General features: G+C 34.1%; 2 protein-coding genes across 4 annotated transcripts; both read left to right on the top strand.

The window, feature by feature from the left end:
* The first annotated feature begins 407 nt into the window (after positions 1–407).
* On the top strand, positions 408–9,857 carry LOC135684749 (coadhesin). Of its 2 annotated transcripts, none has more exons than XM_065200397.2 (10): positions 408–560; positions 1,550–1,783; positions 3,372–3,983; positions 4,380–4,550; positions 4,876–4,977; positions 5,446–5,493; positions 5,778–5,921; positions 6,306–6,499; positions 7,121–7,286; positions 8,382–9,857. In XM_065200397.2, exons 1-10 carry the CDS (start codon positions 428–430, stop codon positions 8,588–8,590), a joined length of 2,013 nt encoding a protein of 670 aa, XP_065056469.2. In that variant the 5' UTR covers positions 408–427; the 3' UTR covers positions 8,591–9,857. The 2 variants fall into 2 exon arrangements, with proteins under 2 accessions (XP_065056469.2, XP_065056468.2); XM_065200396.2 differs by having other exon boundaries at positions 1,550–1,909.
* Positions 9,858–11,098: 1,241 nt separating this feature from the next.
* On the top strand, positions 11,099–26,647 carry LOC148957313 (ubiquitin carboxyl-terminal hydrolase 4-like). Of its 2 annotated transcripts, none has more exons than XM_089115565.1 (21): positions 11,099–11,273; positions 13,027–13,106; positions 14,024–14,275; positions 15,618–15,784; positions 16,379–16,507; positions 16,640–16,920; positions 17,360–17,423; positions 17,669–17,762; positions 18,242–18,302; positions 18,681–18,822; positions 19,620–19,919; positions 20,282–20,355; positions 20,690–20,774; positions 21,211–21,345; positions 22,032–22,172; positions 22,802–22,893; positions 23,260–23,376; positions 23,855–24,006; positions 24,360–24,439; positions 25,034–25,091; positions 25,773–26,647. In XM_089115565.1, the coding sequence occupies exons 2-21, from the start codon at positions 13,034–13,036 to the stop codon at positions 25,790–25,792; spliced, it is 2,517 nt and encodes an 838-aa protein (XP_088971691.1). In that variant the 5' UTR covers positions 11,099–11,273; positions 13,027–13,033; the 3' UTR covers positions 25,793–26,647. The 2 variants fall into 2 exon arrangements, with proteins under 2 accessions (XP_088971691.1, XP_088971693.1); XM_089115567.1 differs by having other exon boundaries at positions 11,099–11,297.
* Positions 26,648–26,661: the final 14 nt, after the last annotated feature.

Raw genomic sequence — 26,661 nt, 5'->3', positions numbered from 1 at the left:
CTTTGCTCTAGAAATCATTCTATTGACAGTTGTAACTGAGTACAATTTCATCCCCAATGCAATTTCATCTCCAGTGCAATTTTATTTCAACTCTAGTTTTCGCAACAACCAATAAACTGATAACTTCTCAGTGCTGCCTGTTCAGACTGCTCTTTTGGCCTACTCATAAAATTGATGATTTAGAATTAACTATAGTATTGATAAAAAAGTACTAGCCATTGATATCAATTTAAAAAAATGTTCAAACTTCTGCAGCCCCGTTTGAACTATTTAGTGTATCATAAAGAGCAGTTAAGCTTTGCAACTGCCGACGAAATCTAGAAAACCGTGCATCCATGCATGAATGATCTCGAAAAATCTTTTATGGCCACCAGCAAAAAGGTCATGCTGGAGTGAAACGCCTCACAAACAAGAAAATGTTTTCAAAATGGCGGATCAGTTAACATATACTGTAGCTTCTACTTTTTCTACAATTTTTATCTTATTATTGATCATATGTTCAGCACAAGGAAAAGAAGATTCGGTAAAAGCAAAAGCAGATGAGAAGGAGCATGAACCAGGTAGGGAAATATCTTCACAATTCAGTTCTATGTGGTATATAGATATTTTAAGCAATTCATTGTTCTGTAATTCTTTTCGAAAGTTTGAAGAATTATAAATGTCATGGATCATATTAGTTATCTGCTGTACCTAGAAAAACCTGTGCCAGCTTCACGAAAAGTTTAAGCATTGTTAATAGTTTTTGGCTGGAGGTAGCTAGTAGCATTAAAATGAAAGTACAAAAACTTAACAATTTCATTTCTGAACTAAACAATATTTGCCTGTTTTTAATGATAAAATGACTTACAGAATTTCCGAAACAAGAAGTAGCAAGCATTTTAGTACCCTTTGAGCTATAAAATGGTCTACCAACTTACCTTAGCAAAAAGCCTCAGAGGAACTAGAATAAGTTCATATGGGGTTCGTATCAATCTTTTGAAAATGGTTGATTCCTACAGAAAAGATAGTTGAGGAGCGGATACAAGGCTTTGCTTAAAGTATAACCTTTTTATAGCTATAAATTTTAATATGTCTACTATTTTAAATTTGATATCAATGAATTTGTTGCTGCGAATAATGCAAAATTTCATAAATCAAACCTGAATAGTTTGACATTGTAGAATTAAAATAGACTTGAAACACATTTAGGCTTTGTTTTGTTCTTTGAAATTTCAAGAGTGAATTACAAAATAATTACTTTATCAAAAATAAAGAAAATTATAATAAAGTCGTGCATCTTCGCTGTACAATCAAAATAACCATTCGGTTTTGCCCCAGGGCTCTCCGAAACCTCTCGACGGCCCTGATTAAGCGTGAAATTCGGATTAGCAACTTAGAACCTTATATCAAATAGCCTTTTGAGTTTACATCATTTTTAGCTTTTTTGCTTTTTATTTTTGAAAATTTCTGTTTAGATTGAAGGATCGGTATTTTTTGACAATTTCAGGCCAGGGCCGAGTTTTTATGATAATGATGATGATTGATTACTTAGTCTCGTTTCTATACACAGGGATTCAAACTAAAGAATTGTCAAAAGCTAAGGAGCCTGTAGGCCAAACAACTTCGAAATTTAAAGCAGACCCAGCACAAGCCTCTAACAATGGGTCTAAGCAGGAGGACTGGTCTACAGCTCCAGCTGAGAACATTCTCTTTCCAGAGACCTACCTTTCTTCCATCAAGCGGGTGCTCGAAAATACATCAATGCAATCCAATTCGTCCCAACCTATCACAAAGAATGGACTAGGTAAGAAAGTATCTTCAAATGGTGAGAAATCCGTGAAAGGTAGTGTAGATGAAGAGGAAGATGCTGAAGACAACGCAAGCAAAGTTCGCCTGGAAAAGGAACACGAGTCTACTAAAAATAAAACTGGTAGCATTTTTTCTTCAGTGTTCTTCTTCTTCAATTTGCGATCAGATCTCCCCCCTCCCAGGGGCGGATCCAGCCTGCCACAAGCCCCTTTCATAAGGCAGTCAAAATTTTCAAAAAAGTACAAAAATTTCCAGCTGAACCAGGCTAACTTGAGAAGTCTTAATACTTTATACCTTCCCCCTTTTGTGCAACAGTTTTATTTTTGCTGTGGCACAGCAGGGCCCCCAAAAAATCTCGTGCTCGAGTTGCTAAAGAGAGACATGTCAGTTTCATTCCATATTTGGCTACCCTTTTGTAATCTCTCTTATTGGGTGGCTTTTCCAACAATGGTCCGGCTTTGTGAAGCTTTCAAAGTTTTAATGTGCTGCAGCTAGAAAATTATTGTGCTGCTGCACTAATCCATTGTGCAGTGATAGGAACAATGTGCTGCATCCAGAAGTTTGAAATGCAGCGCAAGCCATTGCTGGAATTTTGAGATTCCACACAATTGATTTCCAAGAAATATGATTGATTTGACATCTTACACAATCGTTTGAGTAAAATGTTTCAAAATGTACATATTCATCAGTTGAAACGGTGACAACCTTGTGTAAATGGTTACCAATTTTATCAGTGTAATAATGGGTGGTTCTCTTTTATGATTTCTCAAAGTGGGCTGTTTTGAAAAACTAGAGGGTGTGGCAAAAGAAAATTTTTTGGGGGCTCTGCCCCATGGTCCCTCTTATTTGTGGGGTATTCAGGATTAGTTCTGGATCTGCCCCTGCCCCTTCCTGTCATGTTGCCCCTCTTTACAATTAAAACTGATTCAATTTTACATTCAACAAGCAAATAAAACTAACACAATTCTATAAGTTTTCCATTAACTACAAACACATAATTTGTTGGATACATTACTTTTGTTTGTGAAACTGAGCCAGTTACCTTAGACCTATTACCTCTAAACTAAAACATTTGGATAAATTTTAGACTTTTAATTTTTTAATTTTATGTTGAATGAAGCTAAATGATTCATCTGAGCCAGCAAGGTCAAGCTAGTAAAATATTTATGAAACTTATTGTTTATTCAATATGTTAAATTTGAGTTTATTTGCCATATACTTGTTTGTTGTTGTCTAAAATCTAGCTTTTTAATCAAAGGTATTTATGGCTATAATTATACTAGCTTAAATGCTGTAAAATGTAATCAAATATAACTAGGAATTAAAGTAAAATTGACCAGAAAAAAATAGCACACATATTTCTTTTCTATCCTTTTACATATGTTGTTCTATTCCATCTGTCAAATCCTTTTACTTTTTTAGTTCTATTATTACTTTTTATTTTCACTTGATAATGTCCAATACATTGTTAATAAATTTACCATTTTTTTCTAGTACAATTTTTCTTTTATTCCTAGGTATATTGTATTTATAGCTATTTAGTGAAAAAATCTATTGCTGAATTTATGAGGTTTTTGTTTCAGGTGGCCAGTGCTCAAAGGCTGTTGATCTCATCTTTCTTTTGGATAGTTCAGAAAGTGTAAAGTATGAGAACTGGAATCAAGTTCTCACCTTTGTGAAGCATCTTTGTGACCGATTTTCATTGAGTCTCACCAGACTTGCAATTATTCGCTATGATTCTGAGGCAGAGATTGCCTTGCCTCTCACACATTTTCCAGACACTCTAAGCAGAGATCTTGCGATAGACAACATTTACTATAAAACAGGTGGCACTCGTACTGATGTTGCCCTGGAAAAATGCATTGAAATGCTGCACACTGTAGAGAGAAGAAAGGCAAGCCAGGTTTTAATACTGGTCACTGATGGTCCATCTAATAAACTGGAAATAAATCGAAATAACTTTGTAGAGGGTAAAGATTTGGTGCATGCTCCAGCACAGCTTTTAAAAGAGGAAGGAGTTGCACTCTTTGCAATTGGAATTGAGCCAGACAGCCAAACACCAAAGGAGAGAACTGATATGAAAGAGGAATTGCAAGTGATTGCCTCTGACCCAGTCAAATCTCACATCTTTGTTGCAGATGGATACCGTGAATTGGAAAGAAAAGTAGTATCCATTAGTAAAGCTGCTTGTGTTGGTATGTGCTCAGAACTTTTTGACATTGTTTGCTTGTAAAGATTGGAGTCACCTTAAAATTTATTACAAAAGCAGTGCTACCTTGAAAGGCTATAAATGAAGAACTGATAGCCCATTTATTTGTAGGCAGAACCAACTTTTCTTTTTTCCCATTTGCTTTCAATAAACCAACAAGGGTTTGATCAAATGCAATTTGAGTCAAAAATTGTAGAAACTGCTTTTAGACTGCCAAACACTAAAAAGCCATCATTTTCTATACCAACCTCCTCTCTGAGATATCATTGCAAATAATGTAGATTAAATCAAATTAACTGCTGTTTTGGTTTCTATCTGTTCTGGTTTCGTCCTAAAAGGCCTGGAGTGAATATCTTGTTACTTTAAAACTGTTCTTATGTAGTAAATGGTGGGTGGAGTCTGTGGTCAGAATACAGTCCTTGTAGTGTGACATGTGGCAGTGGCACAAAAGTGAGAATGAGAACTTGCACAAATCCTGTGCCAGAAAACAATGGTGCTGAATGTACTGGGGTACGAGTTGAGACACAAAGCTGTGACATGGGTCCATGTTCAGGTCAGCCAGCTTGAAGTATATATGCAATTTTTATTCCACTACTTTCGTTTCATTTTTTTCAAATTAGTGGGAAGTTGAAAAGGGCAGAATTGTAAATCTTTCACCATCAGAAGAAGGATTTTACTTTTGATCAATATCGAATAATTTTCTTTTAACAAATTCTTTTTTCAAAAGCATTCTATGATTTGCTTTGGGAAAAACTTTAAATGGTCAAAAGCTAGAAAAAACAATTTCCTTATCTACATTTAAGGGTATGAAAACTTTGATGCAACGCTTGAAAACTGATAGATGAAAGAATCTTGAGAAATTGAATTTTACTTTTTAGCTCTCTCATCACAAGTGGGTCAAATTCTTAAACTTTATTCAACTGGAACTACATCCCCACTTGCCCCAGGACAAAGCACCAGTTCTGGTGTGACACAAAATGGTAAATCAATTGTTTTGCTTTTTTCTTTTTGAATAAATAAATTAACAGAGCTAAACTGTGAAATTTTGCTGAAGCCACAAAGCAAAACACCATTGACCTTGGTTTTTTTGTTAATAGGCTGGCCAACAGAAATACTTAATGTCTGTCAGTAGATTTAAAGAAAATTTTTGCAAGTGTTGCTAATTTTGGGAAAGACAAATACATGCACTAAAGCACCAACTGCTTCACAAAGTTTGGTTCCATAGTAGAATAAACATGTGCAATTGTTTAAAATATATTTGAATCCTTACCTTCTACAATTATTTTAATAAAATAATCTTTATTCTAGCAAAGAAACACCCTAAGCTTGTTTACTCACTGCAGAGTTGTTTTTATTTTCTTTTCTAACACCGAAATTTAAAACCAAGGCAAACCAACTGAAGCATCTTTACTATAACTTAAAGTTTTTTAATTGTTATCCCACTACAGGTCAGCAGAATGTTGTGGAAGAAAATCAGCTGAGTTCTAAAAAGTCAGGTTGAAAAATCTCACTTCATTATTTTTCCAATAACTTAGATCTTAGTTCTACCATCGATTTTATTGTACTGTATATGTATATCTTTGTTCAATTAATTTGAATCCATCTATATTAAGTTTTCTTCTATTTTTCTACATAATTTTTTCTAAGTTTTATATTAAGCTGTTCTAAGGAAAAAAATTCTTCTTCTTTTTTCAAATAAATCTCATAGTGAGACTTGAGAATTTTGTTGTTGTTTTTAATCTATTCAAATGTTTTAAGAAATTATTATCGTTTTCTGTAGCCTGTCCTGGAGGGTATGAAGAGATTCCTGTCCAAGATGACCAGTTAACTGCATCTTCCGTCTTTGCTGGGAATAAAACAGAACATGACTCAGAACGAGAATATGCAGCAACAAATTCAAGGATCAACAATTCTGTCAACAAAGGTTAGTGTTAGTTTTTTCATTCTTGTTATTGTACTGGAACCTACTTTATCAAAAGTAATTTATATGATAAAACTGTTTTGCTTGGATTTCCTTTTGGTGTGTTTGAGAGAGATTCAAGTTGTTGGTCGAACCATGTAAGGGGCTCAGAGGCTATGCTTTCAATGCCAGGATTCATGGCATATAGAGGATATTGACCTGCTTTTCTGCTACATACAAGGCGTATTGTTACCCAATAACAAGTTACCATTATGTTATTTGCAGGCGGTAAAATAAATAACACCATACTGCCGAATTTTCATTTTGTTAGATTGCAACATTTATAAAAGCAAACATGACGTTATATTATTTCTAGTCATCATTGAAAATACGAGTTTGACATTGTAGGCTCTTGGTGTGCTGGTCAAAATGTCACTGCTCCAATGGATAGTCAAAATCAGTTTCTGCAAATTGACTTGAAAAAAACGGATTTGATAGGAATGATTGCAACACAGGGTAGTCATTCAATGGATAGATGGGTTAAATCGTACTTTTTAAGATACAGTGAAGATGGGTCACACTGGAATTTTTACAATAACAAGGTATGAAAGGCCATCTTCCTTTCTTCAACCTTTTTGTGACAGATAGAAGGACAACGTTTCAACTTTGTCTTAGGTGTTAACACTCGTTCTTTCAGGGATTCAATGTATCTTTTCTGGGACTTAGGAGGGCAAGATCAAATAACGTATCTTTTATATACAGGTTTGAATAAAGATGAATAATTAGAAAAAGGGAAGCAAGAAGCCATAATCCATATCAAATACCGTAATGTTTCTTTCTGTCCTTTCTCTTCTTTGCAACAACAGAATAATAAGCTACCTGTCCCAAGTAGTGCAGTTCTTGTAAGAATCCCGAAATCCTTCAGACACATAATTTCTCTATTTTAGACCCCTTTTACACTGTCCCATTCATACAAATAATTTCTCTTTTAACAACTACCTTTAAACATCCAATATCAATCGACTTTCAAGCATAGTGTGGACAAAAAGACCGTAATATCTTTTCTATTTCTTATTTTTGCTCAGTCACCCATGCTTATGAGATTTTATGTTTGTTTTACCTTGGTAAGATGTATAATCAAAACCAAAAGTAAATCTAACTCAATGAACATTCAAAATGGTTCTAAAGAACAAGCAGCATCAAAATGGTCTTATTTTTTCCAGACCGCATTGACTGGCAACACAGACCGAGACGGCGTTGTCAAGACAGCCCTCAACCCACCAGTAAGAGGGAGGTTTTTCCAAATCAACCCGCAAGAGTGGAATGAAGAAAATAGCAACCAGTCACTACCTAATATCTGTCTGAGGACAGGTGTTTTCCGTTGCAACGGTAAACTTTATTACTGAATCTGTTATATAAAATAATATAGTGGCAGAACCAAATTATTTCCAGGAAATTCACAGATATGACGATGAAATATCCACCAAAGATTTCTTTATAGCTTTATACCCTTCTATACATTGCTTATACTCAACACTAACTTAGTAAACAATTGCTTTGCAAAAATGTTTTTAGAATCAAGTGAGAGGAATAAGTAGATAAATAGAGCTTATGTGTACATAAGGTCTTTATTAGATGTTTGGTGTTTGGTGTAAGAAGATTGTGATTCCAAAATAATTGACAATACGTATTAAGGGAGAGGCTAGGTGATGCCATAAACAGCTATATTTTAGGTTTTTTCTTTGAAAAGAAATCTAATGTACGAGTTTTTTAAATGTTTTGCGTCATGTTATGAAAATGTGTTTGTTTTCAAAGACATTTGGTAATAGGAATTGAAGTCCAAAGCAACAAGCTACACAGCAAAGCAGGTTAAAGAAGTTTCGAAGGATGAAAGAATTTCGTTTTGTTTTTTGTTCTTCAGTTTTATATCACTAGTCTCACAAATTGGAAGCTCTTCGCGGTAGTAAAGGCATATGCTGCGAAAATAGACATTTTTGTTTACATAATTGTTTTAAGCTTTTCCAGTATTTCGTTTTTTATTTGATACTGTTTATGTTTCCATTTTTGAATCAAAGCTATCTAATATAATTGTTTGATTTTGCATGTTCAAAATAAATGCGACAATGGAAATTTTAGCAATTAGCCTAACTTTTTTCTGCGTAGGTATAGCATTTTAGCTTTCTTGTTACTAGGAAATCCTATCTTTACTCTTCTAAATTGGCCCTTATTATAGCGTCTCCAATTCTCTTTGCTCTTTTCATCAATATTAAAAAAAGCAAAAATGAGTGAGATAGAATAGGGTAGTTCTAGCATCTTTTTGCATTTTTCTGCATTTTGTGAACATTCCTAACTGCAAAAAGTTAAAGGGGGTTCCTAACTGACCTCAATTCCCCCTCTAGCGTACGCCTTTGTTTAACAATTTTAAAATAGCAAAAACAAGCTAGATAACATAGGCTTATTGCTATCTTTTTCTTTGCATTGCAGTAAAAGAAATTCAGAAAAGGAATATTGTGCCTGGAAAGACGAGGAGAGTGCACATGCATATCACAAAACACAGAGGGCAAGAGTTAACGCGGAGAAGTCCCTTCAATGTATCAAATGGTGCCAAAAGGATTTTGAATAAGCTCAGAAGAATGGCAAAACATATTGTTAAGAAAATGAAAAACAGAGCAGGGTCAGTTCCATTAGGCTAACCTACCTTAACTAGTTTAATCGACTTATCAATAAGTAAAGATTTGTGTCATGTAGATAATAACAAATTTTTGGGTCTATTGCAAAGTTTCGATTTACTTAAATCAGCTATTGAATGCCGACGCTCTCTCTGATGATTTGTTGACTAGATCAACTGTTCAACTGATTTTTGTCTTATGTAAAGTTGATATAAGAATGTAATTTCTTCGTGCATCATTGCAGAAAGAAGGTAGTTTTAAAACGTAAACATAGGTTGTCCGCTCAAGAAGATGCTGACACTATCTGTCTAAATGCGTAATAATTTGTGTCTTTACATCTTTGTGTCTGTAAGCTAGTAAAGTCAAACTAAGCCCTGAAAATTTAGCCCCCTTTCTCAAGTTTTGTTCCGTGTAGGCATGGCAACAAATCTCATCATTCGCAACATAGAAAACTCTCATCAAATCTATTGATACAAGGCTTCAACTGTTTTTTAAGATAATTCTAGATTAGGGATAATGTTTCTCAGGGTATTTCCAAGATTTACACCGACAGATTCGTCATTAAGTAACAAAGTAAGGCCTAATATTCCCATGTTCAAATACAATACTGGCATACCGGTTTCTTTATTCAAAGGTAGATCAACAATGGTTTCCATTCTTCAGTTTTCCTCATTAAGCACTGCCTTTATCAACTTGTCTGTAAATTGAGCCCTATTTGGGAAACCCAGGTTTACGAAATGCGACGAAAATCACTTCATAGGACCAGCAGAGGTTGGCTAAATATGAATAATGTTTCAAAATCTGGGCGACAAATTTCAATTGATTATTAGTGACGCAAACTCTATACAGAACTAAGCCTTGTTAAATTATGTATAGATTAGCAAAAAAGAATTTTGAAATTGAGAAAGAAACCACTTTTGCTTTCCTATTGTTAGAAATATGTCGCATCAATTATGAAACAAACTTTCATCTTTTGTCAAAATCTGTTGTTCCTTTGTCGTGATTTACGTTGCATTTTTATACCATAACTTACTGTGTTTTGTGCAGGCAGGTCTGTGAGAGAAAAAATTGCTTGCGCTGTAAGGTTTAGTTTTTTTCACTTCAGAACCCATTTTTCAAGCGAGAAAATTCACAAAATAATTAAGATGTGTATTATTTAGAAATACTATAGTATTTATAAGTAAACTGTTTTCTTTTAATCTTCTATTGTTATTGATTGTATTACATAGCGTGTATTTTTAACATTTTATAGAAGTATATTTATTTTCCGGAAATATAGTAACATTGCATCCATGTTGAGTTTTTTTATTAAATTTACTGTTAAACCTTGTTAAATTTTCGAACATTGAGTTAAGTTGCAATAGCAATACTGTTTTGTAAGATACTAACAAATTTCACATTATCAGACAAAGATAGGTTCCAGGGTTTATCAAAGCACAAATTATTTCTAAAGGTTCACCAACTTGTGGAGTACCTCTTTGCATATTCTGAGAAAAGATTGGGGGTATGTTGGCAGAATCTGGTCTCGAAATGAGCAATGGCTATTTCAAGTCAATTATCCGCTCCTAGACCTACTTTTCTTACTCTCACTTCCCACAGCAGAAAATAGTAGACATTGACAAGCATTTATCAAAGTAAAAGCCAATCAAGCGTGTCGCATTTGCCACCAGCTTTGTTCCAATTTTTAACTTGGCACCAGTTTTTTCATCAGTTGGTCTTATCTGCAATTTTAAATGCTTTATGTCTACAATTTCGACTTCTTCTTGCTGACTAAAGTTGTATCAGAATGTCCAGTTACGTGCAAAGTAAAATTAAAAGCTATTTTGAGACTCGAGCCCTTCCAAGGTCCATAATAGAGAATCTTTATCACAAATGCAAGTTTATAGGGTGTTGCCATTTGTGTGGTCTCTTGGGTGTGGCTTCTAGAAATTGCCTACAGCACAGCCCTGCTTTCACTTTTCTAGAACGGCAGGGCACCCCAGAGAAAAGGGGAACACAGAACAGAAACCATATAGGGAGAAAAGCTTTACAGTGATGATATGATAAAATACGGTGGAATCTTTTTAACATCACGTAAAAGTTTGTGATGAAATGATTTGGTATTTTATGCTATTCTATCTTGCGAAGAAGCTTATCAACTCTTTCTAACTCAGGGGCGGATCTAGAGCAGATTTGAAGGAGGAGCAGTTGGTAGTGGAGGCGCTGAAAAATTTTCAAAAATTGGTTACGAGAGTACGCTGTATACAACAATTTCAGATACCTTTTCAGAATAAACAACATAACTTTGAGGTAACCCTTGAAGCAAATTAACCTATCGGTCCAAGAACCTTTTTCATCTGATTCTCATTCTTCAAAAGGGGCGCACAATTTCCAAAAAAGGGGCACCAGACTTGCTTCAACTCGTTGAGGCAGGGGCAACTGCCCCTAGTTGCCCCCCTTAAATCCGCCACTGACCTAACTAATGATGATTTACAATTAACTTATTTTATTTACTGCTTTCTGCCCTCATCTATCATGCGAAGTCAGAGAGAGGTTGCTGCTGCTGTTCATCCGAAGTTCGCACGTCCGTTTGAAACATATGTTGGATCTGGATCTTGGATCAGGATCTCAGACTCTTGGCCTGCTCATTAAAGCTTGATTCTTCATTTCTACAAAAGGTCACACACCAAGTCACACTGCAGATATCAAGTTTCATATCTTTGGCAAGGTATATCCACTTCGTAAGAACTTTGTAAGTCAATCATAACACAAATATATAAATAAATCATTTCTGCAATAAATTATGTTCTGAAATCCGAAATGGAATCAGTTCTCAAAAATTCAACTTTCTTTCAATATCATTGTCAGTCCATCAAAAAGTAGTAGGAAGGATGCGAATTATTTTCTGCTGAATTATTCGCATATTTTCAGTTGGCCGGTGCGGCAGATATGAATAATAAAACCACAATAGCTAGGTATTTTTAATTCAGGAGTATGTTTACCTTGACTTGAGCTAGTATCCCATGAACAAAATTTTATATCATATTTCTGTTGGGGGAGGGGAGGGGAGAGATTTAACCTTTAAGAACAATTCTTCCTCTTGCAGTCCAGCCGTTTTGCTTCCATGTTGATGTTATCCACTTATGCACCTGCACACAGCTTTTTGTTAGTGTAACATTTTGAACAAAGGCCAAAATATTGATTGTATACAGACCTTCAAATACACCAAAGTAGATCTTCAACATAATGATTGCTACATATTAGTTCAGTCTAATCGTTCGGGCAACCAAACTTGTGAGTTTGGTCATAACATCTACCACTTTCCTTGTTTCGTGAATCTACAGTTTCTATATCTGAGAAAATACTCATTTTAAATGTTTTAAACCTCTTGTGAACATTAATTTCATATAGGAAGGCTTAAAAGTCTACATCCAGAAGTATAAATTGTAAAGAAAAATTGTGACAAATTTATCAAGATATGATTCAAGGCTGATTCAAGGTTTCTACATAACCAAAAATCCTGACAACAATAAAACTGCATTTTCAAACAATGAAGAAACCTCTCTGCAAACTGAAGATATCTGCAAAAGGCCCTAGAGCAGACTCCTTATTCTGAATTTAATCAAATTAAACTAAAGCTTGAATGTTATTTGCATCTGGTTTGTGAAATGAAAAATCAATGAATATAGTTTGAATAACAATAACAAACAAATAATGATGGGTGATGGATGTCTAATGATAAGATTCAAAAGTTACAAAAGTTTTATAATTATGATTATAAAATTACAATATCCAAATCAGAATAGAAATATTATATTTTTAATAAGAAAAAGCTATTATTCATGTTTTTCTTACCAAAGAAAATATTTGCATGCATTCACCAATTTTTTTCTTGAAAAAATCTCCAGCAACTAGCCTTGACACAGATCCAACACCTAAGAGATTTCTAATCCAGAACTACTTGGAAACATGTTTTATAATTGGTTTCAATGTTGTGATCAAAAACAAATTTAGTGGTTAGGAGTTAGATAATACGATTTCATTTAGCAATAAACTTTTCTATATATGCAATTCGCAATCATTAATTATTTTGCGGTACAGAATTTGAAAATGGCTTTGAAAAAAGCAAACATTTTACAACATACTAAAAGCTTTTTCGTCACCAGTTGGTTGAGATTCTCAATCTCCTGTTTAGTGTACCTCTGCTTGAAAAATGTGAACAATTTTTTTGCGGTACAGAATTTGAAAATGGCTTTGAAAAAAGCAAACATTTTACAACATACTAAAAGCTTTTTCGTCACCAGTTGGTTGAGATCTTCAATCTCCTGTTTAGTGTACCTCTGCTTGAAAAATGTGAACAATTTTTTTAGGGGAACATGATATTATCAAATTGGTTATTTGGCCTAATTTTTACTACAGAAATACATGATCTTTGTTTTTCTTTTATCTTCAGGAGATTATTATTTTTTGTTTTTCTTTAGCTGGGACATGAGTAGTACAGACGGAAGCATTGAACAAGAATTGGATGCTGACTTATATGGATCTGGGTCAAAATTTTCTGGTATTGTAGATTCATTATCTGTTACCTTATTTTAGATCTAAGTGTCTGTCAGATAATTGAATAAATATTGGCAAGGTCATTAGTATGATTCTAAAGATTTGATTCCAAAATTATAAAGACAAAGATGGCAAGGATGAAAGTCAAGAACTGCAAGAATGAATGTTGTTGTTGTTGTTGGCCACTGTCAACTCGCTGGCGACTTAGCTATCCCCTGAATGAACAATCACCATTCTGTTCTGTCCATTGCTTTTTCATAGCATTGATATAAGGATATCCCAAATAATTTTTGCAACTCATCTAGCCATCCTGTTTGTTGCCTACATTGTCTTCCTCTCTACCCTTTTTACTGTAATAGCTTCACAAGAAATGTACAGTTCAATGAATGATGCATTGGAAACATGGCTTGCAAATCCATCCATTTTTCAATTTTCTTTCTTTTCAGTTACAACTTACTTAGACCATGTCATTCAAGTTGCTTCATGTGTTGTTGCACAATCAATTAATTCTTGCATGAAAATGAATAATTTTTCCTTTAAGTTCATAAGAAATCTTGTAGTTCTTTATAATTGCTCATCATCTCATAAATTTTGGGAGTATTCATGTAACAAGTTTGTGCCTATAATGCCTGTAACCTTGGGCACAGTTGTTGTGTCAAATTTCTAAACAGATGCTTGGTAGCATAAGTGTTTAGTCCTATGTTTACCTCCTTCCTCCATTCAAAGTTCAAACTTGTGCAATTTTATAGCAGATAAATCATTATTAAGCTAGGGGAATGAGGTTGAAAGCTCAATACAGTCTGTCTAAAGGAAGTATGTTTTTAGCTAAATGTGGTTTTACATTGATCAATTTTGCAGTTTGATTTTATCAACAAATTTCATTTTTTGTTTTCTCTCTTTAATGAATTGATTTTCTTCCAGATGACAGTGGCATTGAAGATTCTTGGAATGAAGAATCATCTACCATGCCATCAACAGCAAGCACAAAAAAACAGGGCGAGGACAACATTGATGAAAATACAAAACTAATTCCTAGTGCTGATGAAAACCCATACCCACCATTCTCCCAACTCACACCACCCAGTGAACAAGGCACAGAAGTATATAGGCCATTTAATATTTATCCAACAACTTCACCAGAATCAACTGACATAGTCAGATGTGATGTTAAAGGTACCTAAAGTTTCATTACCTATTTAGAAAAAAGCAGTGATCACTGTCAATGCATAAATTTTTTTTTGCAGAATTTCCACCTGCAGAATTTAACAATCAACCTAAATAAAGAAACCAACCTAAATAAACAATCAATCAACCTAATTAACAATCAACCTAAATGAAAAAAACCAGAAATTATCAGATCTCCTTTCTGTTTCATTTGAAAATTGATGCCACAAGTTAAAACAGGAAAAATAGGATTTGCAGCCTTACAAAAATGGTCACAACTGTTTTAGTTTTGGTGGAGTTGTCAGTTTATAGTGTCCACTGCAAGCTTTATCCAAAATAATGGAGAGATCCAAAATATTCTGATAATTAGTCTTCAGGTGATCATATCAGCTAGCAGTTTTCAAAATAATGGTATTCAAAAACAGCTATATTCTTGGTCATTTTTGTCTTGACCTGATATGAGTAATCATTTGCCAAGATAAGTCTTGCTAAATAATGGCTAACAAGTTTTGTCCAAATATCAGCAATTGCAAATCTCATCATGTGGATGTAGAACTGCTTATATGAATCAAATTATTTTATTTTGTTGTTATAGAAAAATTTAATGATTTATGCATGATAAATACAAATTGTGTAATTAATGGTCCTTAGATAGCCATTCTTGATTAGAGCAATATTGATTAACTTACTTCAGCTTGAAGTATTAAAACTAATTTAAGCCAACCATGCTACAAATGCTTCAAAGCCTAACAAAGCAAGGTTGACTTTTCCGTTTTTCAAAGTGGTGTCATTTTCAGTTCATCTTAAAAGCACTTTATGTCATGCAAAACAGGGTATAAGAGTTTGGAAGGTAACTAAGATGTGTAAATTTTTGATATCTCAGAATGAAGATCTGGTGAACAAAAATTCCTATTTCATGTTTGATGTGATTGAATTTTCCTATTAAGTAAACAAACTCTTTTGATCTGTAGCACAACAACATTAGTGGCTCTTGGCCCTCAATCTGATGGATGCAGTAACATTCAAGCAAAATGACAGTCTTATCTGTTAAATTCACCAAAATACCTCTTAGTTTAATCTGTGCACATTATACCATTGTACCCTTGCAACATTTGCATGATTAACATTTGTGGAACATTTTTAGGATGGTTTTTTTCGAATTTCTTGTCCAATTGCTGGCTATATATGTCCTATAGTATATCATATGCAAACTTCAAGTATCAAGCAAAAACTTATGGTGTAAATTTTCATTTTCACTTGGAGATCCTTTTTTTCCATCGGGTTCTATGATCTGCTATGTTCTTTGGTTTTCTGTAAGAATTACTTTTAGTGATGTCTTTTTAAATCTTAGATGCCAATGCAGTGGAAGGGGTGTGTGGAATTGAGAACCTCGGCAACACATGTTTTATGAATGCAGGGCTGCAATGCATTTTTGCTTCTACTCTGTTCCAGCAGGCTATGCTCAAGGAAATGTCACTAGGGTCATGCCAGATGAATCCAGAAAATTCTCAATCTGTGGTAATGTCAAAAGCATTTTGCAAATAGTTCCATTTTTTCCTAAATTGTTTATTTTGCAATCATCAAATTGTACAAAATTGTCTAGAAAGGTGCTGATTGTTGATTGCCAGAAAATTTTAATTTTTTTTAAATTTTATCTTGTCCTTGTTTTTTTATTTTTAAATTATATCTTTTCCATCAAATTTTCATTTTTTTTAAATTTTATCTTTTCCTTGTTTTTTTATTTTTAAATTATATCTTTTCCATCAAATTTTCATTTTTTTTAAATTTTATCTTTTCGTGTTTGATTTTGGATACTACCACTTGCTTTCTAGCAATTGAAAATGTAGATTGTATTTATCTCATTGGAATGTGCATGACTCTCTTGAGTCAACTTACTTATTAACCAAAATTGAAGTAGTAATTAATGTTTAACCTTGATTTTGTAACGTGAATTGTGTCTGCTGCTTTGTGATCGAATTAAAAGTTTTTATTATTACCATTCCTGATAAGAAGATGCATAGAAATAATTGTCTTTACTTTGAAGTTATCGGATTTTCTGTATATAGTGATGTATCTGCTAGATTGGTATCATTTGTATTCCTTCGATTGTAGGTACGAATGGTTGACAAATTCCTGGAAATTTTCATGAAACTCATAAGTGGAGAGTATGCTTATTTGTATCCAAGAGACTTTCACAGTGCTTTGACACAGGTCCTACCGTTATTTGGAGATAGAAAGCAGGTAATGTTCTCTGGTGATATAAAGCAGGAGAATCTTCTTTTTATTATCAAATTATCTTTTAAAGCAGAAATCTTAAAGTTACTGATGTTTTTTCAGTGTATTCCGTTCAACAGTAGCTTTATCTTTCCGCAGCACGATTGCCAGGAGTTCGTTTCTTTCTTATTGAACACACTCCACGATGCCTTTAACAGTGTCAGCCCATTGAAAAAGTTTTCGCCGATAAAAGAGATAAGGGAATCGTCCCCCCAGATGTCGAATCTCAGACTGGAAGGCTCTTCGGAATCCGAGAACGACGATGCTCAAGATACGGGAGAAGAAGTTCCTAAAAGAATGAGAATGGATCAACTTGATTCAGAACCAGATTTTGGCGTTGAATGTGATGAGAGACTCAATCCAGCCCAAACTGCTTGGAGGTAGTATTAACGTATTTAAAGTATCCATGCATTTTGAATGATAAACACCAACTTTAACAAGGTGCAGGGAATTCGTGTTATTTAAAGGGTAGCAAACTATCCTTGATTTTGGAAAAGTTGAAGCTGTTTTATTTTGCAAACTTGGGTAAGCATATGATTTTTTAGACATTGGCAAAATTTTGTATTTTTGTCAATGTTTTTCTTTTGTTGCCAGCCATGTTTTAGAAACGTTTTAGGACAAGTTCAAAATCTGGAAGGAAATAGTTGAGAAAATTCCCAGAAAGGAAATATACCTTTAATTGAAATTGTTTCTGTTCTATGGATTTGATGTTACAATCCCAAGCCATCAATGAAAACGCTAGTTTCAACCTGTTGTCTTGTTAGTTCATATATCTATCTATCTATCCGATTTTTTTAATCATAATTAACTCTCTTTCAGAAATTACGTTGAGCAAAACAGATCGTTGATTGTCGATACATTCCAAGGTCAATTTAAAAGCATGGTAAGAAATACTTAGGAATCTTCATCACAGGCATGAATTTTCTGAAAACTATCTACTAATGTTAATGAACAATGACTTGCAAATGCCTAAATGAATTTCTAATGTTCATTTATCCGCATAATGTGCAGAATATTTAATTGTAAACCTTAATTGTTTATTGATGCAGGAAAATAAACGTCTGTTATAATTCTTTCTTCATTTGTTATTGCAAGAATTACTCTAAACGCTTTGAAAATCATTTGCAGGTTACATGTGAAAAATGCCACCATGTCTCGGCCACATTCGAACCTTTCATGCACGTGTCTGTCCCAATTCCACATGCTAATGAGCAGCAAGTCTGTAAATATTGACACCTTTTTTTCTCTTAACTTTTTTCGGTTCTCCTTGAAAAATTTTCCTGATGGTCTAAATGCATTTTAATTTGTGAAAAAGAAAGAAGAAGTATTAATCATTACTTACATTATGTTGCTTTTTAATTGAACTTTGTTAGTTTTCATAATAGTCGAATAATAATTGTATTGATGTGAAATTGGGTGCTTTATCTAGTTTCAAATACCTCAAAAAGGGTTGAGTTAAAAGTAAAAGACAGCTAAGTATGTAATAAGATTTCAGAGTTTGCATCCATGTAAACCACTATTGAGAAAGTGAACCCTGTTGGTTTTGCCTTTACTCTTTGTCTCTGAATGGCTCTGATGAGTAATGGAATACAGTAGCTTTTTATTGTTTTAATCCTCAAGAAAACTTTTGTTTACTACCACCATGAGCTGTAACTATTTATATCAGGTTTTTGATTAAGATAATATTTTCTCATCTTTCAGTGGTAACATGTCGGCTGCAGACACAATGTGTACCAAACAAAACACGCCTTCAAACCCAAAGGTAGGTTTTCACTGTACATTCATGGCTCTCATTGCATATGTCAGCCACTCTGGTTGCTGTGATTTCTTTATTTTTTGGTTTTTTGTTTCTTCGTTTTATACGTTGTATTATTCAAGCTATCACCTAGTACTGTTTTTGTTCAGTCTTTTCCGCTAAACAATGTGAATTAAAGACAAGCTGGCTTAACATGAAGGGATTTATTTTAATAGGAGTGAAGAAAGAAACTTGCCTCCCTGTCTCACTATGCTTTTGTCTCAATACAAGTGCCTTCTCGAACAGGCCCTCTCTCTCTACGTGCGATTCTTTCATGTGACTCCACGTTACTTTGGCGATTGCTTGTTTTCAAGTGCCTGTTTATCTTAGCTGAAATCGTTTCAGATTCGTAGTAACGGTGAGTAAAAATGCAACGGTCGGCAATGTGAAGTACCAGCTCATGAAGGCAATAAAATTTGACCACAAAGTGGAGGAAGAAGACTTGATTATGGCTGAAGTGGCGAATGGAACTTTACTCAGAACACTTGTGAGTCTGCCTAGTTTTATTTATGTGCTTGTGTATGCTTGATATATTCTAAAACAATCTAATATTTGCTGTCGGATAACAGATCTCGTTTATGGACAAGAGTTATTCAAACGAGAAATAGGGGCGAGGTAGGTGAAGGTGAAGTGATATGAAATTCCTATAAATCATTAAACATAACAACGCTTGTTTCTTTAAAGCCAAACATTTTGGTTCTTTTGTCTATTACGAAGCAAACCTTTGCTTTTCCATCTTCTTGGCCGGGCCATTTTGCAATTTTCCTATTAAAAGACACTTAGGCGAAATCGAAGTGTAGTTAAATGCAAGACTGGTGAAATTTATCGGAACCAACATTTTTAGAGTTGCTAGAAAAACATAGACCAAATTAAAAGTTATGAAAGCATTACCAAGAATTTAACTTCAATTAAATGCCATTAATATTACGGCAAAGATAAATTATATCTTAAGTTATTATTTCAGCAAGGGATAAGACAACCGTGAAGCTTTCAATTAATCAAAGTTGCAAACCAAATCCAAATTAAGAATTCCTTATAATTCTTTTTGTTTCCAGTTTTTGCAGAACTTACTCGTGCAATGTTTTCAATATTTTCATTCATTTATTTTCAAGAATAATAGGCAGACAGCTATCTGGTAAATCTAGTAAGACCACCAAACGGTAAAAGGGTGAATAGTATTCATTATCTAACTACTGCATCATTACCTTACCGTAGTTTTACAGCAGAAAAGTTTATCAAGAGCTATTTGCACAAGCATTAAACAGAATTGATCTCTTTTTACAGGTCCCTGATATGGGTCTGCAGTTTCTTAAGCTAAAAGAAAACAAACAGTTGTATGCAATTGAGTGCCTGAAAATGAAACCAGTTGAAAATGATCCTGGTTTAGTTAAAGAAGTAATGGGTGAAGACAGTGGAGGTGTACTGCCACGTGAGGGTCCAACGGGGTGGCACACGTGTGGCATTTGCCTAGAGGACATATTTGATGACGATTTGATGATCCATGGCATCTGCGGTGGGGTTCTCTGTAGTGATTGTTTAGAAGCAACTGCTTGCTATCACTCTGGGAAAAGCTTCCCCTGCCCGGTATGTAACTTGATGCGAAATAGATGCTCTTGAGATATTTGTAAACCAGTTGTCGGAGTGCTATTTAATTCTGTCCACAAACCTAATTTCTTTTAAAGCCGATATTTAAGCATTCATGAATGAATTATAAGCTTGATAAACATATGTACGTAACTTACGTATAAAGAGATGATCCCAAGATATGTAAGCAGAGACTGGATGTCTACTTTTAAAGTCGGTTTGTTGGGTGAATCCACAGATAAAGTTTTTTCGAAGCCATTTCACTAATCGTTGATGAAATGATGGACGGTTTCGAATTATGCCATTTTGCTAGCTCTTTGATTTTATTGTAAAGTATAACCTCACCTTATGCTTTTATGCAGGTTTGCAATGCAACTGTAGACGAGAAGTCTTTCAGTGGTATTACCAAATCCTTAAAAGGTGCAAATGTAAAAAGGCAAGTATCCTTTATTCTCAGACATTAATGAATGTCGTTGATCAAGAGAAGCAATCAAAATTTTTTTTGAATCTGTTAGCTGTTTTTCAATAGTCACTCTATCGCGTGCCATTGGATTTTGCAGTTGTTTATAAATCGAAGGATGTAATTTTCAGGATAGCCAGGGTTGAAGTGGTAAAGAACAGTTAAAGATTTTAATAGATCTTCTTTCAAACTTTTTCGGGCAAAGTGACCCCCATACACCCTGCCTCCAAGTTTTGGATAGTTCCTCATTCAAAAGGCTTCCATGTGCTTTTGCTTTCGACCTGTTATTCAGATCTTCTTCTATTCACAGAACAGTCCTCATTCCAGTACTCATGCGCAACGTCACACAGCCACTGCAACAGGGGCAGGATGCCAACGTGTCTCCAACAGAAAAGGTTGGAAAGTTAGCCAGCTAGAGCTTATTCCATATAGTTCATAATGTTATATTCTGTCTTGCAGCAGATCTCCTTGTAGTTATTTTTTTCAGCTAACCGTGGAAATCCTCTATCAATTTTTCCTACAATATTCTTATTGCATATTGCCTTGTTATCAGGGAAAAAAAGTAGCATGGTATTTTTCATTGTTCATTAATTATAAATTTTTACTTTGATTTGAATGTTTGTCGATTAAAGCTGTATGTTTTATGACGTCTAGCACAACATTCAAGATATAAGAGTGTCTGAAATATTTATCATTGAAATCGTGATATGCTCTTGGCATCCTGCTCATACAGTATTGCCTAGATTTGACTTGTAAGGGTTCAGCATAAAGCTATGTTATTTAATGATCTTATATACAAGTCTGGTAAAGAATTTTTTTAAACCATTGCAGTTTCGTGCACTCGGGCACCCAGCTGTGTTTTTATTCCCGCATACCATTAAGTCCAGTGACATCTGGCAAGAACTGAAGCGAATTGCTCCCAGCGCAGAAGGCTTGGTATTATCTCTCGTTTTAACAGATGCTCAGGTGTGTTTTAATTGTCGTAGCCATCAAGTTTTGCGCCTACCAATTTTCCACTGTCATTTATCTATATAGCTTGAAATTTTGAGAGACGATGAAATAGCATTTCATAACACTAGGACCCTGGAATTTTAGAGCTGGAGAAAGTGACGGTTGCAGTCATGCCTCATCTCATATTTTTCAATGCACTTTGTTTGAAAAACATGTATGTATAAAAATTGATAGACCAAAAATGTTTTCATGTTCATCTGATTAATGGCTTTTTGCACGAATTGTACTTTGCTTGAATTTTGATGCCTGATTATCGCCTTAAGCGTGAAACTCGGAGTAGAAACGTCCTGTTCTTTACACCAAAAAGCGTGTACAGCTCTGCCCGTACGATTTCGAGCACTTTATGACAGACCGGTAAACATTAATTTTCATTACATATGATAAAATTTCATTTCTCGATTGTCTTTTGGATGATAACTTTATCTCTTATCAATTTGTTTTGTTTTATGATTTCTTTAAATACATTTCATGATATATTCATCTGTCTTTCCTGTCGTATCCGTGTAAAGTAGGATTGCATGAAAGACTAGAAGCTTAAAAGTTTAAATAGCATGAAAGGGTATCTGCTTTGACACATTTCTTAGATGCAAGTCCTTTCTGCTTCCTACGATATTTATATATATTATCATTTTCAATCCAAGGGGATGTCTTGTTCTCGATGTGACACCTTTGCAGACTGTACTGGATGCAACATAGAAGATGATGACAAAATTATTCAATTTAAACCAGGGGATCACATAACAATAAGTTTTCAAAAGATTTCTCCAGAACTGCTAAAAGAGGTATTTGTATAACATTCTTGCTTAAGAATAAAATCCATTAAAATCGTTCGTGCATAACTGGTCAAAAGATTGCAATTTGTCACCTATTTGCTCAATTGCATATGCATTTAGGTTCCCAATTACGTTAAAAACACAGTTCGCTAATGATCGCATTATTAAGCGTGAATTTTTGAAAGCGTGTTTGACTAGCTCTGTTTATATGGCAGCAAGCATTCTCTGACAAACCTTTTAAACAATAATTTTCATTAGATGCAAAATTAGTCATATTTTGTTTGTTATGCAAACTTGTTATGTCCTGGTACGTTATGGATAAAAAGCTGTCACTCTGAAAAGGGTCACTTTATTGTGCTTTACATATGCTTTACGGCGATGTTTTGCTTTACATACAGTGAGTGTTATTCAACTTATGGTACAAGCACATCTGATTGTGCTATGGACTGGAAATGTTTGGAGAAATGTTTGGAGAAATTTACGTAAACAAATGCCGAATATAAACGATAGAGTTTCTTGTATATTCCAAGTTGATTAAAAGCTCTTATTCCAGTAATGGCTTTCTTGGTAGTATGACCATTTGTCAAAAATATTATGCAGGGTTATATTAAATCTATGCTTTTCATTTACGGTTGTAGCTTTCTGAAGTGAAAGATGATGTGTCAGTTAGCTCACTCAGAGATGGTGACATGGTCAAACTCGGCGAGTGTTTTGAGTATTTCTGTGAGAGGTATGACGTACACGATGTTAAATTTATTTCAATCAGCGTTGGTTACTGGCTCTGAGTGTGTAGAACAGATTACTGTTGATATACAGGATTCTTTGGAGTCGCAAATGACTTTTTCTTGTTTTCGTTGTCAGAGAATGAGACCAGTGTTAGGCTGTGATGCTCGCAAAATATGAACTTAACTTAAAAGGATTCTTTCTCGTGAAAGTGCTATCAAATCAATGAATGTTGTGCTTAAATTGACCTTCTTTCATTTAGAATCAGTATTTCAGCTTTTGAAAGCAAATTACTGATTTTCAATGATTTATCGCATTTTAATGAAAAATTAGTCCGTTACAGTAACTTATTTGTCCTAACCTGTTTGTTAAGTGAAAATCTTGGTGAAGAAAATCCTTGGTTTTGCCCGAAATGTCGGCGCAACCAAAATGCCACGAAGTGTATTTCCATTTCAAGATGGCCAGAGGTACTGATTGTGCATCTTAAAAGGTAATCTATAATTGTATTTTCTGTCATTAATTTAATTTCGTTTGTTTAGATTTTTCTGTTTCACTTTCAACGCTGGAATATTTCACTATATCAGAACTTATCTATTATGATAATAAATTCAATCAAAAACTCATCATTATTATCTTTAGGGTAGTCAAATTACATTCATTTAAGAACTGTGAATTTTATTGCTTGCTACTCTTGTCATTGGATTTCCTTTAATGCTTAAGAATGTCGGTAATGCTTGCCAGAGATTTAGGAAATTTTCATAAAATTCCTATTTACGAAATGTTATCGTATTTTCGGAATATCAAGAGTTTTAGGCCTATAAAATGTTTCATGCTAGAACCTTAGAAATGCCTGTAAACTTGATATCTATCGTTTTAATAATATGAAATTCAAGGAACAACTATGAATTGTTGTTTTTGTATTTTCTTCTGGAAACAAGTATTATTTGCCTCTATCCTTCTTTTTGCAGATTTTATTTTGAGGGCCTACAAAGTGCAAAAGTGAAGTCACCGGTCGATTTCGAGCTAAACAAGTTCAATTTAGATCTGGTTTGCAGCACAGAAGCTTTATCTAAAGATAGCTGTATCTTTGACCTGACTGGTATTGTCTGCCACAAAGGAAGTATGTTGAAGTTACCGTTTATTTCTTTCGTATGCTATTGAATTTGTGCTGTTTATGTGAAAGACATTTTCCTCAAGAGTATTTTAGCTATTCTACAAACTGCTTTCTTTCATTTCGATGTTTTTGCATTCATAGCAGAAAGACATTTGCAGTATTTATACTAGGCAATATTTATCGTTTGGATGGAAAACCTGATGCACTGCTTATTGTTGTTTTCATCTTGTACAGTATGCCTGTCACTGATTCAAGCCCAGGAATTTGTTAACTGACTTGTGGTCAGAGCTTGTGTTTCGAAGTCAAATTCTAACAAGTTAATTGGTCTTCGTTGTGATAGTCGTTGCCTTTTTCTTTAGGTCTTACCAGTGGTCACTACACTGCTTACTGTAAACATGACAATACATGGTATTTTTTCAATGACGAAACCACCTGTGAGGTGAGTTGGAATATAAAAGTTCGTCTAACAATCTATGATTAGCATTTATAGCCTGATAGTCGATTTTAGGAAAACGAAAGCTTATTTCTAGGTCTTTTGTTATCTACTGCTCCCTTTAAGGATAAAAAATATATCCAAGTTTGAATTGAGCATGAAGCGAAATTCGTATTTTATGCTACAGTTACGGAAATATTTGGTCATTTCTTTGTTTTAAGATAATTAATATAAACAGCTAAAATAACACGACTCCCACCCTTTTTTAGAACATCGAAGAGATAGTGCTTGAAGTGAATAAGAACGAAAATTTGTATAGCCTTATTGCTTCAAATAAAATTAGTCTCCCTACACCAGTGATGTTTGAGAAACCTAAGTAACAAAATGCAGTTTACATATCCAACAAAGCTACAAAGATCTTTATTTTCAAACATTCAGGAATTTGCATTTTTTTTTTTTTGTTAATATCCCTAATGTATTAGACAACAATCAATATTATTTACTCAATTTACTTTCCATTATTTTAAGCTAAATTTTAGTGGTGTTGTTATGCAGTCCGCAATATGTTTGAGTCTGTTTTATGATATGATCAACTTTTAGGCGGATATTTCATCGATCCAGTTAGAGGATATCTATATGCTTTTTTATCAAAGAGCCGGTAAGACATAAAATTTCTTTCTAATTTTACCTTCTTTTAAAGTTATTACTCATTAGTGTTTGTTACTCCTTTACAGAACTGTGCAATGATAAACTAAGCTAAAAAGGTTTTAAGCTTTAGGTGTGTTAAGTATTTAGAACTTAAATTTAGTGTCAGTTTTAAACAATATCATAACTTTCCAAAAATTACTATTTTACAATATATTAAGGACAATTCTGCGCAGACTTTCTTGAGAAAAATTCGATTAATTCTAGACAAGATGAGAGAATTACTTTTATATTCAAAAACAAGATAACGAAAGAGAGCAAGATAAAATATTGTAATGATTTGATAATGCATGTGAAAGTTTGCAAGTTTAGATTGTTTATCCACATTTTCGGCTACATTGTTGCGATTTGATTCTTGGTTTTTAGTTTTGCTTTTCAGTTTTTGCTTTTCAGTTTTTGCTTTTCAATTTTTGCTTTTCGATTTATTCATAAAACATAAAGAAAATAAACATATTTAAATTCCGGCTATTGTAAAAGAAGTAATTTAGCGGTATAGAAGGACGGTGTGTTTGGAAACAATAAACGTTTCTTTGTTATTGGTCATATGTTTATAGATATGACAATCGCGCTCTGCTACACCCGTTGATTCTTTAGTAGGATAGTTCTATGTTGTGGGTTTTTATTTTTCTTTCAGAAGTTGAAAGTGCATCCTAGTGGGTTACTGGAATTACTTGGAGTTGTGCAACAACAGCTGGTTTGTTGAGTTGCTCAACAAAAGGGACGTTTGATTTTAATCAGAAGGACGGAGAAGAACGTCATTGAACAAGCGAGTAATGAATGGGATTGTCAACCAAGTAACGTTACTGACAAACATGATTATCAGTGTTGTTTATAACTATGACGTCATCAAGAACAGCCACCCTGGGAAGAAAGTGATATCCCTTCAAAATCCCACAGTTGTCCATTCATATTATGTAGACAAATGGTATTCTGTCATTAAATGCAAGCACCGTGCCTATTAGGGAACATAATATCTCTCTGAAGTCACTTAACCTGTGATTGATAAAATGTAAAATATTACGAACATGCCAGATTATGTTATAAAATAAAGAGTATTCTGGACGGAGCAACAAACAGGCAAATCTTTGACGTCCCCTGAAAAGTAAGAATTTTCCAACAAGCCCGACATATTTCAGAAAAAGGAGCGTCATCTTGTCACGGTACTACTAGATATATTATCAGTCACTTAGAGTTAACCCGCAACAACGTTGGCAATCACGGGAAATTATCTTGAAAACATCGATGCTTCAATGGACACACCTTGTAAGGATAAAAGCCTAAGTTGGGCACCCTAGAACAAGCCTGCTATGAACAAGCCATAATTGCAGTCTAGGGTAAAAAACCAAAGCCAAGCTTAGACCAGTTACCTACAGAGGTTGATGTAATGTAAATGGATTGATACATTTGTACCAAACAGGCATTATCAATCTAAAACCTTTTATCATCATATAGAATTAATTGTTAAAAAGCAAAAACAGTATCATATCATTAAGCAAAGATTCTTTCAAACCCATGCAGCACTT

Source organism: Rhopilema esculentum, unplaced genomic scaffold (assembly GCF_057945365.1).
Source record: "Rhopilema esculentum isolate cy_ngs unplaced genomic scaffold, ASM5794536v1 HiC_scaffold_34, whole genome shotgun sequence".
In the NCBI taxonomy this organism is placed as follows: domain Eukaryota; kingdom Metazoa; phylum Cnidaria; class Scyphozoa; order Rhizostomeae; family Rhizostomatidae; genus Rhopilema; species Rhopilema esculentum.
This window is presented reverse-complemented; position numbering and strand designations above follow the sequence as displayed.